Raw genomic sequence first — 11,670 nt, forward strand, 5'->3', positions numbered from 1 at the left:
ATGTCATGTTTTGTAACCAGAATCTCTTGGAGGGAGAGCGTGAGTTTGCGTATAGATCTATACTGGATTGACTATCCTACACCTTTGATGTTCACTACAGTGGGACTTGCAAGTCCACGGGTGCCAAATGTCATTTCTTCCGATGTCTTTCATCGTCGTGTTATAGTCAGATTAGCATGGTAACAATCATATCACATTTTGCCTTAATTAAACCATTGGTTTTAAGGTGGTTATGACTTCAGTAATTAATACAAATAATATTGTAGTTCACATGTACATTTTCCCATTATATTCAACTTGTGATCTTCTCACATAAAGGGTAATATAAAACTATATTTTTGTAATAATAGTCATACTTGGGAAAAGCTTTCACTTTTACAAGAGACAAACATACAAAATAGTCGGGTCTTGGTAGAAGACTGTTTTTTATACTAGTAGAAAATATAGGATTTTCTAGGATTTTTCAAACATATACAAACCTTTACATTGTTCAAATACAAACATTTTTCATTAAACTTATACAATCATTGAAACTAAATACTTATGAACTCACTAGCTTAAATGCTGATCTACACTTTCAAAATAACTTGTATTCTCAGGTCACCAGTAGACAGGTACCGATGACCAGTTTTTAAGAAGACGGAGCATCTTCAAGACTCGTCTTTTATTTTGATTATTCTTTTTGGTGTCTTATTACTATTAAAGAACACACTTGTATGAAATTATACTATTAATGCAATGGATGATGTTGTTGCTTATTTACTACTTTGCATTGTTATGATACTGTACATGACGTCTTCGGCCCCAGAACGTTTCCGCCGTTCTTGGTTTTGGGGTGTGACAGGTTGGTTACATTAGTTACATTAGAATCCTAGGTATAATTTTGAAAATTTTGAACGTAAAAAATTTTGTAGGTTAATTCAGAAAATTATGGTAAAGCAATTGGGATTCCATGCTAGTATTGTATTTGATGATTCTTTGAGTACCCAAATGTTTAGTTGAGCCAATATACGTATAATGAATTTGTGGCCTCCTTTATTCTAGTAAAATCATGGAACAAAAATATAACCCTGCTTAGTTTGAGAACGCAACATGTTTAGCATCGTGTACCATAAATGTATCCAGGAGAGCTTAAGTAGTCATTGCACATAAGACTAATGCCTCTAACCATTAAAAGATGATGTTAAAATCCCTTGCGTAAGCATATGTTTTTCTAGGTTTTTAGATTTGAGTGACAAAAGTGCGTAAAAAAAAGAGTGCTGAAATGTTTGAAACAATCTAAAAGTATGAAGACATGAAGAAGAGCTACAAAGTATCAAAGATTCAAAGCAAAAGTTGTATTTTTATTATATTAGTAATTTTCTTTTCTAGGGTATTTTCCCATATGTATGCTTTGGGGTTTAACCAAATATTCCTTGAGATTAAGAAAGTTTTCTTCGGATGGATTCAGAGGGATGCATAAAATAAGCGTTGTTCCGAAAAAGTGAGTGAGTGTTTATAAAGATTGTTAGTATTTAGGACTAGGTGCCCGTAGGAAAAATTAGACACAAATGCATGTGTTGCGGTCTTGGCATAATGGTTGGTTTAATTGGGATTGTCTTATGTGGTATTAGTTTGTTAAAATTCAGTTTTGCTTGGGGAAAAGCAAAAGTCAAGTGTGGGGTATTTTGATATGGGCGTATTTATTTATAAAATTCATGCATTATCTTAATACTTCATGTTCTTTTTGTCTCAAATATTGAACAAAAGGTACTTAATTAGTTTAAATTTTCATTTTCAGCAACAAAGACAAGCTCGGAAGGAAAAGGAAGCGGATTTGGCATTTGGAAGCTTGGATTCTGGATTTTGAAGAAAGAAGATAGAATTGAATAAAAACACGGCGTGTTTATCCTAAAACACGATGTGTTGGTGTGGAAAATCCTGACAAAATAGTGCCTTGTCGTACACGTGATTTTAATGAAGAACACGACGTGTTTGGGTCCTCCAACATGACATGTTGCACCTATTTTCAGAATCTATTTAAGGATCATTTCTGTTCGAAACCCTAACGATGGTTGGGAGTGTTTAGCGACCTTTGGAGGCCAAAGACATTCTCAAGGAGCCATGGAACTCAGAATTCGACTAGGGGCTATTTTTTAAGAAATAAAAGGCCATTAATAATTACTTCTTCTTAATTCTTTATGTGAATCATGTTTGCAACATTGAATTTCATGTTTATGGTTTTATTTGCTGAAGTTCTAGGCTAAAACGCCATACTTTCATTAAGAATAGATGATCTTATGACTATGTGTTGAGTGAGTGGCTTTAGATTAAGTTGATTTGGTTATTTATCATGATAAGCTTGTTAAAAGATCCTTATGTGTTATTGACAATTATTTTCTGTTAATTACTACGTATATTGAGTTGTATGAACATCAGCTTGATTGCTTGCCTCTTATTATTTTGAAGACCATCAAGATTGTAAGCTTAGTGTTGTGAACATAACCTAGGGTTAATTAGAAAATAAGTAAATTAATCGGTGAGCATGTATGATGACCAACCATATATAAGTTAATTGAACCAGCCAATTTAATTAACTACCATTACAGGTCTTGCTTGATTCGAATTGAACACTAATAAACTCTTTAATTTAATCACTTGATGACGGATGGAATTGATTTTTTTGCTAAAGGATTAGCAATAGTGAACATGAACCTAATCACATTAGAAATTGGTAATTGATGATATATTAATCCATTACACTTGTCACGAAATCAACAATAGGAATAAGTGAATCGAATATAAACGGAAGTCTCTTTAATCTTATTAAATCTAGTTGTATTTTGTTCCTTCTTTTAGTCATTAATTGTTCTTTGCTAAGTGTTAAAGTAATTGCTTAAGTTTCTAGTCTTGTAAAACTAGAGAAAAACCCCTCTTTAATTTATTGTTTAAATTAGATAATATTAGTATTCACTTTAATTGTTTACCGTTCTTTGTGTTTGATACCCTACTTACCTTTACTAAACTACTAATCAATAGGTACACTGCCTTCGGTGTGTTTGTTTTTGTGTTTAAGATAGTTAGGAGCAAAACTAGTACATTCCACATGTATCAGCTATTGAACTTTATATATATATATATATATATATATATATATATATATATATATATATATATATATAGAGAGAGAGAGAGAGAGAGATAGGTTTATATGTGGATGGACATGTAATGTGTGGATGTAAGAACCAATATGAATTTAAGAATAATTAAATAATTAATAATCTTTATAAGGGTAAATATGTAAATTAATGTATTATAATTCCTAAAATAATAAATCTAATTAAGATTGAAAATCCATAAAATTGTGGTTCATTCCATAAATGACGTTTTTCTTCTTCTTTAAAACCCTATATAACCATACACCACCACATATGCGATCAACATCTTGAGCGCATCCTTCCCCACCATCTGATCTAGGAGTGGAATTGGTACGGTACCAATTCATTTTTCTCTAAACCGTGTACCGTACCAACTATAATTGGTATAAAAAAATTGCTACCAGTACCGTACCAAGTATACTTGGTACCAATTTATTTGGCTACCAACAAGTTTGGTTGGTACAAATTAGTAATGTTATATACCAACTTATTTTAATTTTCTATTATAAGATTTAAAAACAAGCAAAGACATCGGGATTTTGATGTGAAGTATAGAAATTATTTATGTAGTTTTTTTAGTTTACAAAAGAATTCTACTGAAGTAACGCTAAAGTAACGTTTTAATATTGTGCTTTAACGTAGTAATAACTATTGACTAATACGACCAAATTACTAATATAATGTTATTGAAACTGTAAACACTAAATACAATTAACAATTGAAATATATATATATATATATATATATATATATATATATATATATATATATATATATATATATCAAATGAATTGGTTGGTACGGTATTACCATGGTATTCCAATTTTTGTACCATTACCGTACCAATATTTATCAATTGGTACGGTACTACCAATCAAACATGTTGGCTACCAAGTTTCTTGGTTCGGTTGGTAACATGTTGGATGATTTTCCATGGTACAATTTTGTCAGCCCTAATCTGATCACATGTCGTCCAACACCATCACCAACCCCTACTTGTATCGCATTCCTTGTTTTTCTTTCTTTTCCATTAAATCATTCTTCATCATTTGTTACTGCACTTAAGATCGACCACCGTATTTAATGAACCAAAGATGTCCTATCTGATTATAGATTATTGACGAAGAGATGACGAGGAGCTCATTGATTGGTCGACAAAGGAAAATTGGTTGTGTTTTAGTATCGTAATGGTTTTTGAAGTGTTCCAAATTACATATGTTATCCTTGTAAGTTTTAATTACAGTCTTACTAATACAGCTGACTAAAAATATGTTATTGATCTTGAGAAGATCAAGCTTATTTGGCTTCGGCTTGTCACGAAGTACTATGAATTATGTTCCAATTATTTTTGTTTGATTTCGTAATACTGATGAGTTTTTGTATTAATCATAATCAGATAATTGATAATTTCAAATGGTTGTAATGATATTTATTGATTCACACTCTAAAAGAGCTAAAAATTAAAGTTGGAGTGTGGAGGTTACAAACACCCAACTTGCCAAGATGTAATTGAAGTTGTCGGGTTCCAAGGGCCTTTGTGAAAACGTCGGCTATTTCTTTGATTTCCAAGATATATGGGCTCCTCCTAAAGGGACCAAATACCCACTTCTTGATCTCCTTGTGTCGGGATACCCTAACTAGTCTGATTCGGTGTAGGTGACTAGGTTGGTTCCGCCTTCTTTGAGAAGTAAAATTCCTAATCCTGGCATAGCTTTGAGGTAGCGAAGAACCCTTTTTACTGCTTCCATGTAGCTTTCTCGTAGGTCAGCAACAAATTGACTTAGTACGTTAACTGAGTAGGTGATGTTCGGCCTTGTTGTTTGCAAGTATAGCAGACTTCCAATGAGACGTCGGTATTTACTCACATCAACGAAACATTCTTCATCGGTTTTCCCTAGCTTCATGTTTTGTTCCATGGGAAAGGCACTTGGCCGACATCCCAACATGTCGTTGTCTTCAAGTGAATCAAGAGTATACTTTCTTTGGTTGAGAACCATCCCCTTTCGTGTGTGTGTCACCTCTATACCTAGGAAATATTTCAAAGTCCTTAGGTCCTTGATGCTAAATTTGGTATCGAGAAACATCTTCGTCTCCTCAATTTTCTTAACGTCATTTCCCATGATAATGATATCATCTACATATATAACGAAAATGACGAATGATTCCTCCATGTTAAAAATGAATAATGAGTGATCGACACGAGACTGCTTGAAGCCAATATCATGTAGGTATGAGGTGAATTTGTGATACCAGTATCTTGATGCTTGCTTTAAACCATAGAGGGATTTTCTGAGGTGGCAAACTTTATTTTCTTTTCCTTTCCCAAAACCTTGGGGGAATCTTCATGTAAACTTCGTTTAACTCTCCATGTAGAAAGACGTTGTTTACGTCTAGTTGATTGACTATCCAATTTTTTTTACCGCAACTGTCAAGACCATTCAAAGAGTGAGAATTTTTTCCATCGGGGCAAAAGTATCGTGAAAGTTTATGCCTTCGACTTGAGTGAATCCCTTGGCCACCAATCTTGCTTTGTATCTTTCGATCTCGCCATTCGGTTTGAACTTTATTTTATATACCCACTTTGATTCTATGGTATGTTTCCCTTTTAGTTATTCCTCAAGAGTCCATGTCCCGTTTTGTTTGAGAGCACGTATTTCTTGTTTCATTGCTTCTCTCCAATTCAAGTCCTGCACAACTTGTTTGAAATTTTTGGGTTCATCGTGGGTACCAATGGCCGCCAAGTATGCTTTATGTTAATTAGTAAATTTTTTGTAAGAAATGTAGTTGGCTATAGAATGTACCGTGGAAGAACTTTGATGGGTGACGGGTGATGCGTGGTCTATAGATAGTGGTAGATCGACAATGTAACCCTTAAGGTATGTAGGACGAGTTTTGTTCCTTCTTTCTCTAATAGGAATTTGAGCATTGACTCCCATGGTTTGTATCATTTCTTCACATGTCACAATTTCCCCATTATTTACTTCATTTTGTATGGAAAAGTCATGAGTCTCCATGTCCCCACCACTTTCTTCATTTTGCATGGATAAATCAGGAGTTCCCATATCCCCACCGTTTTCTTTAATTTGCTCAGGTAAAACTCCATGCACATCTTCTCTTTCAATGCTTTGGTTATTTTCTTGATTATTACTTTGACTTTCATGGTGCCTCTTTTCTTCATGCCACGATGGGAGTTTAAAATTTTCTTGTTCTTTATTCTCTGTGAGCCCCTTTTCATAAGGAAAAAAAGTTTCAATGAATTTTACATCAAGAGAAACAATTATTTTTTTGTTTTTAAGGTCGAGAAGCTTGTATCCCTTCGATCCAAGGGGATATCCCAAGAATATTTTGGGCCTCCCCCTTTCTTCAAATTTATCACATCCCGTCTCCGTGCTTCGAAAATACGCAAGGCACCGAAACACCTTCATGTAGTCGTAGCTGTTGGGTTTAGGTCATAAGACATCTTATGTGCTCATACAAACCCTAATGCTTGGATCTAGGTTTCTCTATTGTACATGCTTTGAATCCAAGACTATAAACCCTAATTCTAGCATATGGAAATCAATATTAACATATAATTAGGTTTAAGATAGTACCTTGATTGTTATGTAGCAATAACAATCCCAATTCCTCTTTGAATTGACTCTGGAAGGCTTAGAGTTACAAGTGTCACTCCTCTAATGGCTCACAAACACCATAAGCAAGAGGATGAAGAGGAGAGAGGTTAAAGGCTGCCCAAAACATGTTCTAACCCTAGAAAAGAAGTTCCCCCACGTTTTTGAGCCTTAAGGGTTCTATATATAGTGAGGCTATTAGGGTTATCTAACAAGGAAACCCTAATTTGGTTGCTTAAGCTCTAAGCAACCCATAGACTCCTTTAATCAAGCCCTTGGACGATTTCCTTATGGGCTTCCCATAAGAATTCGTCCACCTCTTGATTTAAGACAATCCATGGCCCAAATTGCAATTATCTTATAATTACAATTCCAGTCCCTTAAGTTTAATTAATCTCTTTTAGTCACAAAACTAATTACCAATTAATTATTGACTAATATTAATTAAACAATATGATTTCTCCTTTAATATATTATTCCCATAATATATTAATAAATCATATTTAATCCTTTCTCTCCATAATTCATCCTATCAAGTTGCTTTGGTGAAGGCAACCCAAAAGGACCATGCACCATCGGGTCAAGTACATACCAAAATAGTTATGGACTTAGACACTAATCCAACAGTAGCTTGGCTTTTGATCATAGACAATCTCATTAGGTGTTTTGTTGATGATTTTAGATGGGAGCCTATATATGACATAAGTCGTTGTTAGGATACATTCACCTTAAAAGGTGGATGGCAGTCTCACTTTAAACTTCAAGGCTCTCGCGGTCTCGAGTAAGTGGCGATGCTTTCGTTCCACCACTCCATTTTGTTGTGGGGTGTGAGGGCACGTGGTCTCGAGTAGTATTCTCTATTCCGCATAAAAGTTTTTCATTCGATTTGAGGTGAATTCCCCTCCATTGTCGCATCACACCCTTTTTATGCTCTTGTTAAATCGTGTTTTGATCATTTTGTGAAAATTAACCAAACAATCGCTTGCTTCGGACTTGTGTTTTAAAAGGAATACCCAAACGGCTTGGCTAAAGTCATCAACAATAGTTAAAAAATAATTGGCATGAGATACTAAGGATGTTCGATACTTTCCCCATATGTCACAATCGAAACAATCCTTTGTTTTAATAGTGCTATCATAAAATGGTAATCTAGTAAACTTGGCCTTAGTGTATGAATCACAAACCACATTAATTGTCTTTTTCGGAATGAAATCAAAATTTGAAAGTTTGTTATGAGATGTGTGGCATAATAGTTTATGCCAAACCTCCCCCGTAACAGCTATTGTTACTCTTTTATTCTTCACCATCTTCATCTTGTATAGACCTTGTTGGCATTCACCTGTCCCAATCAATTTCTTCGAAATCAAGTCACGCATAACAAAAAAAATCCAAGAAAAAGGTTACCGTACATTATAGATATTTTGTTAGTCATCTAACCGAAAGAAGGCCGCAAGTGAAATCGGGAACATATAAGACGTTTTGGACCGTGATTCCATTAGGGAGACTACACGCCCCCTTTCCTTTCACTAGTATCGAGTCACCGTTAGGTATGGTAACGGGTAGCTCACATGATGTCTTGATGCTTTCATGAAACAAGTCAGAATTAGGTGTTATGTGCTCGGTACATCCCGAGTCAATCACCCATTTGTTACGTTCATCAAATATGCATGCCATGTTCGCCATTGGTTAAGAAGTTTTAGCGCTTGAAGAGCCTTTGGGAGTGAACATGTTGATGACTGTTTGTATTGCTCATTACTCAGTCCAGGAATGGGACTTCACATATTGCTAATTTCTACACCACAAGTGATGTTCTGTTCAATTTTTAACTTAGGCATACCTCATTTTCCCTTTGTCTGGTTTTCCTTTTCCGGGGCACCATTTTGGATACCCAATACGTTTGAATCACCCATCATGATTGTGCCCGTCTTTCCCACAAAAAATGCAGTGTTATGTCTTCTCACTTGAGTGTCCTTTTCCATTCCTTGACCCACTTCTGTTGGAACTTTTTGTGGTCTTTTCATGCTTGGTGAAGGCTTGAAATGCAGCAGCCTCGACATTACCTCTCTTTCCCATCGATATGGCTGTTTGTTGTTCATCTTCGGCCACATGGTGATATGCTTCACCCGATGTAGGTGTGGATTTCATAGCGAGGATTTGTGTCCTTATGGTGGAAAAATTTTCATCAAGTCCAAGTAAGAACTCGTAAAGCTTCTCTTTATTCTTTAATTCTCCCAACGTTTTGCTAATACCACATGTGCATCCTGTGCAATGACATTTAGGTGTAGGAAAAACAGAACTTATCTCATCCCATAAAACCTTTAACCCGATGTAGTATGTCGACACGGATGCTCCATCTTGCCTTGTCGTGGTAAGAATTCGCTTCAATTCATACGCTCTCAATGCACTTTCCTTACCGAACCGTTCACGTAAATCATTCCAGATGTCTTCCGTTGTGTTAGCGTACTTCACACTGATCCTTATTTCTTTCTCCATAGCGGTGGTTAACCACCCTTTTATCATCGCATCACATCGTAGCCAAGCCGTGTGATTGCTGTCAATCTTTTTTGGTTTCTTGAGGCTTCCATCAACAAAGCTTATCTTGTTCTTCACAAAGAGGAAGTTCTCCATTTCCTGCACCCAGTCGAGGTAGTTTCTTTCGCTCAAGGCTTCATTGACGTGCATCTTCCTTGGGTAACCAAACGGATACAGGTAGTAAGGAGAGCCATGATTAGTGGTTTCATTGTTCATTTTGGGCGGCGGTCTAGCTTCGTCATCTTCGGCCATGATAAACTAGTGTCACCATTTTTGGGTCTTGAAAATTGTAGGTTGAGTAGTATATTTCCTGCTCTGATACCATGATAACTTCAAATGGTTGTAATGATTTTTTATTGATTTACACTCTAAAAATACATGGGGAGCACGTCTAATATACAATAGAAAAGAAAAAGGAACGAACTAAAACCAAGGTGTACAACAAGGAAAGGGGAATAGGAAGAAGGAAAGGTGATGATAATTCGGGACGAAAATCAATCATTTCCAATAATAATAATGTTTATGTGTAGATGGTTTTGTTATTTTTTATTAAAGTTTCCAAATGGCCTTTTGTTCCTTTTTTTGGTATTTGCTTCAATGTTATTTTTTTGCAAACCAATTTTTCTAATACATTTAGTCTTTGATTTTTTGTAATTGTTAATAATTTTATATTAGTAATTATTAATACAAGAATGTTAATTAGAGTATGTTAATGCTATTTGCTGATGTGACATCCCCATTTTTACAATCATTTTAAAACTTTTATTATGCTTATTTAAAACAAAGTTTATTTATAAATGTGGAATTTGGTCCCGTAAAAAATATTTCCGAAGAAACACTTTTAATTGATTTATGAAAGCCTAGGATGTCATAACTGATACAAAACATAATCATAAACAAACCTTACAATATCTAAGACTATCAATCTACATCTCCTTGAATCACTCATCATGCATGTACCTTTGTATCACTACCTATGATACAAAGAAGTTGAGTGGTTCAGGTTGGCAAACCTGGTGACTACATGGGGTTTTCAACCCACAATAATATAGTTAACATGTTTAATTATCAAAAAATTAACCCGATTACCCATCCTCGTTTTCTTCTTTATTCTTTTTTATTCTTCCATAAGGATCTATTCGAAGGGTTACCATAGTCATCGTTGTTGACAATACTGTTACAGGGATTTCTCCACAATACGTGTCATTAGGTAGTAAAGTACATCATATGAACACAAAGTCCATCTCCTGCAGGTTATGAACCTGCTGCGTTCCATGGGTCTATCATCAAATAGTCTGGTGTTCGTCACCTATTCTCTATTAGGTGGCTACATTGTTGGTACACTAGTACCATTCCTAAAGTCGTGGCATCCTATCATTTTCTACATCTTTCATCATATTATGGCATTTTATCTTTCATCGTACTGTGGCATCTTTCATTACAATTTGTTACCCAATGTATTATATTTATAAAATACATATTCGATATATATCATATAAGATTTATCTTTATAATATTTCATCTAACACAGAACATCTTTACACACAAGCTAATATAACATTCAATTATCTAAATACTTCGTATCTATGTGTAAGATGAAAGTAACTTTGCACTCACTTGACTTAGGTGAATGACTAGTGATTTCGGTAGAGCTTCGCCTTGGTACTTTATCTTTTTTTCTATGACGTGACCTAGGTATGCATATCACTAAGTCTTAGTCTTACATTCCTAAAAACTAATGATAATGTGGATTCCTCATTAATCCCAACATCTACATCAAGATCTATCAAGTAAGGAACAACCAGGTATAATCATATCGGAGGTAGGGTCCATTTGGTATACAAAGTATACTGTTTGCAAATCCCACTTTAAAAACTTCACTAAATCCAGCCTAGACATCATCCCCGTAAGTAAATCAGTCAATATATTGACCTGAAATTACTGATAAATGTTATTTGTAGGTTCTTAATAATGACTTATGACTATAAATATAAGTTACACAAAAATAATGTTGACTGTAATTTAACTTATAGAGATTTCTTAGACAAAAGTCTGAAAATTGCACTGGTAAAACTTTGGCCTACTAGCTACTAGATGACGGGCTCTCAAGAACCTTAGGGCTCCGCCAAATACTTAATGCTAAGGGAAATGGGGCTAAAATTGAGAGAAACTCGAGAGAGAAGTTTGTAGAGTGAGGGAAATAAAATGAGAGGGCTGAAGTATTTATAGGACAAGCGCATGATGCACCCAAGCTTGGTCAGCACTCCTTCCTCTTAATGCATGATATGTGGTGACTTTTGGCTGGTGTTGTGTGGCAGCTTCTAGAAGGTGTGTGTCACACCCCTTTTGTGCGAGGGGCACTCAGGAAACTCCAAAAATTCATAACTTCT

The 11,670-nt window shown here is 35.0% G+C and overlaps 1 protein-coding gene across 1 annotated transcript; it reads right to left on the reverse strand.

The window, feature by feature from the left end:
• Window positions 1-8,695: 8,695 nt before the first annotated feature.
• On the reverse strand, window positions 8,696-9,532 carry LOC145075670 (uncharacterized). The gene has a single exon (XM_079021827.1). It carries the CDS (start codon window positions 9,530-9,532, stop codon window positions 8,696-8,698), a length of 837 nt encoding a protein of 278 aa, XP_078877953.1.
• Window positions 9,533-11,670: the final 2,138 nt, after the last annotated feature.

The sequence above is a fragment of the Lactuca serriola genome, chromosome 9 (assembly GCF_051521515.1).
Source record: "Lactuca serriola cultivar US96UC23 chromosome 9, Lser_US96UC23_V15, whole genome shotgun sequence".
NCBI lineage: Eukaryota > Viridiplantae > Streptophyta > Magnoliopsida > Asterales > Asteraceae > Lactuca > Lactuca serriola.

What these genes read in the sequence shown, in the direction of transcription:
- LOC145075670 (XM_079021827.1), bottom strand. Translation starts at nt 9,532, where the DNA reads ATGGCCGAAGATGACGAAGCTAGACCGCCGCCCAAAATGAACAATGAA.